The sequence below is a fragment of the Crocodylus porosus genome, unplaced genomic scaffold, assembly GCF_001723895.1.
Source record: "Crocodylus porosus isolate Cpor-Errol unplaced genomic scaffold, CroPor_comp1, whole genome shotgun sequence".
NCBI classification, from domain to species: Eukaryota; Metazoa; Chordata; order Crocodylia; family Crocodylidae; genus Crocodylus; species Crocodylus porosus.
This window is the reverse complement of record NW_017728943.1, coordinates 21,342,246-21,347,224: the sequence shown is the minus strand read 5'-3', so window position 1 is coordinate 21,347,224 and position 4,979 is coordinate 21,342,246. Positions and strand designations below refer to the sequence as shown.

Sequence of the window (4,979 nt, the reverse complement as noted above, 5' to 3'; positions counted from 1 at the left end):
GGGGCAGGTGGGGTTGGGCCCTCAGCCCCTTCCCTGGAGCTGCCCGCTCCGCCTCGCCCCGCTTCTCTGCGGGGGGGAAGCGGGGAAGGACTTCCTAGGTTGGCACGTGGCTCTCCCAGGTCCTTGTTCTCTGGGCCTGGCCTCGCTTCGCTTCCCTCCAGGGCAGCAGCTCTCAAGCCTCTGAGACGCCAGGCTGCCCTCGCTGGGCTGCAGGCAGGCCTGAGGAAATGTCATGTTTCCCAGTGGAAGGGGAGCAGGGCACATCGGTTGGTAGAAGACTCCAAAACCCACAGGGCAGAATCGATTTAGCACCTCAGCTTCTGACTTGAAATTACTGAGAGTCATGTTGGCACGCTCTAGAGCATGGCATGGCACCCTGAACCTACTTCAAGGCACCCCAGGGTGCTGTGGGACCCTGGCTGGGGATCACTGCTCTGATTGCTTTGGTTCCAATGCTAATTGAGTTAAACCAGTACAGGTCCCTCTGAACGGTTAAAACCAGGCTTAGTTACGTTGCTTCAGCTTTGTGTGCACATCTGGTCTGGTCCTCCCCCCCAGCCCAGGCTTTGAGCTCCCTTACACATGGCTTCTGCCCCCATCTCCCTGAGGGTTGCATGATATCCTGTGTTCACAACTTTATCTGGGCTCCTGTTCTTCCTCTTGGTGTCCTTGGGACATCTTGGCTCCAGGCCAGCAAGGAAAGAGCAGGACTCATGGAATCTTCTTTCTCTTTGGATGTCCTGCTGCCTGCCTCAGAGGGCTAGATGGGGCTAGGGGAGCTACTATTCTGAGGGAGGCACCCTGAAGAAATGTCAAAGGTCTGAGGAGATGGAAGTCTAAATATAACCAATGGTGACTGGGCTAAAAATATCAGCTGCTGTACTTGGTGTTGGAAACCAGATTCCCCCCCCTTCTAAAGGCCAGAGGGGAGGGGAGCTGGGGCAGCCCCTGGGGTTATTAGTTGCAGGTACTCTCTCTGAAACTATCACAGTCCCCTCCTTTTTTGGAGAGAGCAGCACTGAGTACTGTAGGCTTCCCTGCTGCTGCCTTCAAAGTAGGTGGCTGGCTGGGACTAAAGTCCCTGTTTGGGGTAGGCATCCCATCTCATCCTGGTACACAGACTAGATGGCAGAGCTCCATGTGTATGCAGATAGGCAGTGTTATAACATGGCTCCTGCACCCAGACTGAGCTCCATGCTTGCCTTGGTAGTGATTGAAGCCTGTGTGTTCAGAGGACAGGATCAGACCTGCCCAGTGGAAGAAAAAAGCCTCCTGCTTTGCATCTAATTTTGATGTTTTCCTTCACTTAGCAGCATCCCTTCTGTCTCCACCTTTTCTGGCCTCCACTCGTGCAGGGAAGGTGAACACACTGTCTACAGGAGAGTGCTGCAGTGGTGGTTGTCCCAAGTTCAGTGTCTGAGAAGCATCAGCTGGACAGCTCTTCAGTTACTGTAGTGGGACAAGCTGCACTGTGTAGCTGCAGGGATAATTGAAGCTTCGCTGGGATACATATAGTTCAGGCCTTGTGGCCCTACTCTTCAGGGACCTGAACAGTGGGGCTTCTGCTTCCTTTCATGGAGCAATGATTCCTTAGATTCCCAGTCCTCTCAGTGCTGGGTAATGGTTTCTGACCACCTTTCTCCTGTCACTGTGTCTGTTCCTCCTTTATCTTGGGCCTTCCTGGCTCCCAGTTGCACTTAATCCCCTGTGCAAGTCAGTGCTCCCCTCCTTACTCTCAGTTCATCTAAACTATCTGCAGCAAGAAAAGAGCAACTTTCAATTGGATAGTTCCCAAGGGTCCTTTGTTCTTACTCGGAAACCTGGAACTTTGCATCATCCTTTTGTTGAGAGACATGAGGAAACATGGTTTCCTATGACAGTGTTCCCCCTAAGTTCTGTGAGCAAGGAAATCAAACTGCAGTAGCAACAACCCTCCTGCTCTAGTGGGTCCCTGAAATTCAACAAAGCTGGCTTGTGATGGGTTGCTACATCTTAGCAGAGCTGAGAGATGGGTTGGAGTAGGGGTGAGCACCTGGGGGCAAGGGAGGTTCTACAACTGGAGGGTGGGTCAGATCTGACACCCTGCCTGATCCCCATGAGGGTTTACTCCATATCTTATCTTTCAGAGGTGGTTTGTGGAGCCCCTTCCATCTACCTTGACTTCGCCCGTCAGAAACTAGATGCAAAGATCGGGGTTGCAGCACAAAACTGTTACAAGGTGCCAAAGGGGGCATTCACAGGAGAGATTAGGTGAGCCTGCAGTCACAGATGGAACTGGTGGAACAGAAACTGAAACCTATTGCAACAAGTACCCATCTCAACATGGACCCCAAGACTAATGTTTTTTCTTTCTCCCCATTCAGCCCAGCCATGATTAAAGATGTTGGAGCTACCTGGGTTATCCTGGGCCACTCAGAGAGAAGGCACGTTTTTGGAGAGTCTGATGAGGTGAGTGATTTTTTTTGTGGGGTTGTGGGGAGGTAAAAACAAACCATCTTTCAACATCCTCATGGGCAGGGGGCTAGATCTGCCCTGGAAGGTGAACGCCGTGGGAGTGAGTCTGACTGTATCTCAAGCTTTCTTCCTTTCCTGTTCTCCTCCCAGCTGATTGGGCAGAAAGTGGCTCACGCCCTGGCTGAGGGTCTTGGTGTGATTGCCTGCATTGGAGAGAAACTGGATGAGAGAGAAGCTGGCATCACAGAGAAAGTGGTTTTTGAACAGACCAAAGCTATTGCTGGTAAGAAAGCTTTGGCTGTTTGTCTGTGTCCCATGAAGGGAGGGAATATTTGGGCTGAAAACTTTCTGCCTTTGTTCATGGAAGCCCCCAGTCTGAGATTCAGGGAAGCATGTTATAAAATGATTTGTTGGTAACTTACCCCAGGAGGGCAACAGGTCTGGCTTTGTTTGTGCCTGGGGTCTGGTATGCACTGCATCAAATTTCTGATCATCTAATCTCTTTGCCAGAAAGGGCAGTAGCATTCCAGAAAAGCTGCTTCAGCTGTGCCCTTCAACAGTAGGTGGTGTGGTGCCTCCCCTCCAGATTAAGACATGCTTCTCTCTCTTGTCCCCAGATAATGTGAAGGACTGGAGCAAGGTAGTTTTGGCTTATGAGCCAGTTTGGGCTATTGGAACTGGTAAAACAGCGACTCCCCAGCAGGTAAGAATATGACAAGAGAACAAAGCTAGGTATCCAGGACTTCCCTCATGTCCCAAAAGATTCTGATTGGAAATTAATACATAGATAACTACTTCAGAGGTTTCATTTCATAACAAAAACAGCTGTGCCCTACATGGGGTTGCTGTCCCACTTTGGCTGTAGTAATGCAGTTCCTGTGGGTTTTTTTGTTTGTTTGTTTTGTTTTTACAGGCCCAGGAAGTTCATGAGAAGCTGAGGGGCTGGCTAAAAACTCATGTGTCTGAAGCTGTTGCTCAGTCAACTCGAATCATTTATGGAGGTAAATGAGTCATCCCTGGTACCCCTAGTTTTACAGTGTAGAAAGCAATATGACTTTCCCACCCCCTGCTTGGCTAGTGCACAGCTGCAGGGACATCTTGTTGGCTGCTGTGCTAAATGAGGCTTCATGAACAGGATTGAGTGTGTTAACGTTCAGCCTCTTCTCGAAAACAGCAGTAGTATTTCAGAAAGCTCCACGGAGGGAGTGTAACTTGGGAGGCCTGGGTTCTGTTCACCTGCTGGGTGATTTCGTGAATAAATGTCATCACCTTCCTGTGCCTCAGTTTCCCCATTTTTAAGATGGGGTTTGTGACACGGGCTGGCTTTATGATTTGTTTTAATATGCATGGATAAAAGGGCTAGATAAGAACCAAGTATTACTAGAGTGCAACAGGATCTGGAGCACTCTTTTTTGAAAGACCTGGATTCTTTGCATCTGACCAGCTATACATTAGAGGGGGTGGGAGCAGACCATGGGCACTGTAAGTGGGATGGACTACCCCATTCCAGTTTTAATCTGTTGCCAGGAGGGAACATTTGCTGCACAGATGATGGCTTCTCTCCTGTCCCCTCCTCTTGCCTAGAGCTGACCAGTCCCTTTTCCCTATCCCAACTATGACCTTGGCCAAGCTTTTGTGTTTGAAATTTATGCCCTTTTGTAGGTTCAGTGACTGGAGCCAACTGCAAGGAGCTAGCTTCCCAGCATGACTTGGATGGCTTTCTTGTTGGTGGAGCTTCCCTCAAGCCTGAATTCCTGGATATTATCAACGCAAAACACTGAACCAGTCCCTAAAGCCTATGGGGAGAATCTTCTCCTTCCTGTCCCTGAGGAGAAAAAGAAACTAAGACAACTTCCCATGCACACCCTTCCCTGCCATGGCCTCACCTAAGACTTTCCCCTCTTGCTGTAACAGTTTCTACCATGCTGCTAAACAGTCACCAGGCTGGATTCTGATTGGTGTGGGAGAGCCTTTCTCTAAAGAGGCAGGGTTTTAATAGACTCTGCCTTGGTTTGGCAAAACCCTGGGCAGACTCATGGTGGGGCTGTCTGCCAGACTTGCCTATGTACCCCATAGATCAATCAGAGTCCAGTGTCAGTCTGCCCATCCCCACTCCCCTGTTCTTTGCAGTGCTGTGTTGAGGTGGTTGCTTGTGCTGAGGCATAGAGCAGAGCACTGCCTCATACATCAGCTGGGATCTTGTGCTGACCAATTGGAAGGAAGGCTGGGTAGGCCTTGTGGGGGCTTAGATCATTGTGAGATGTCCTTGTCTCATCTATTTCCCTTCACCAACAATAAACAGAAACAAATGAGTAGAAATGAACTGTGTGTACCTGAGTTTGTCATTCATTGGGAAGGAGCAGTTGAGAGCCAAGGAGGGTTACAGCGAAAATTGTATCTCCCTTCTCTGACAGGTCATGACTGCTATGGAAAGTGCAACTGTGATAGAGGCCTACTGCAGGCTGGACAGGGCAGGAGTGTCCTGGCTGCTGCCTTGCCTCATTCTGGGGATTGCAACTTGGATT

At 49.8% G+C, this 4,979-nt stretch overlaps 1 protein-coding gene across 1 annotated transcript in view; it reads left to right on the top strand.

Moving 5' to 3' along the window:
- Positions 1 to 4,777, top strand: part of TPI1 (triosephosphate isomerase 1) — a 5,117-nt gene extending 340 nt beyond the window's left edge. The window contains exons 2-7 of the mRNA XM_019548903.1: positions 2,127 to 2,250; positions 2,364 to 2,448; positions 2,605 to 2,737; positions 3,072 to 3,157; positions 3,368 to 3,455; positions 4,117 to 4,777. Of these exons, the coding sequence (XP_019404448.1) occupies positions 2,127 to 2,250; positions 2,364 to 2,448; positions 2,605 to 2,737; positions 3,072 to 3,157; positions 3,368 to 3,455; positions 4,117 to 4,235 (635 nt within the window). The 3' untranslated portion in view covers positions 4,236 to 4,777. The remainder of the gene's footprint in view (positions 1 to 2,126; positions 2,251 to 2,363; positions 2,449 to 2,604; positions 2,738 to 3,071; positions 3,158 to 3,367; positions 3,456 to 4,116) is intronic.
- Positions 4,778 to 4,979: the final 202 nt, after the last annotated feature.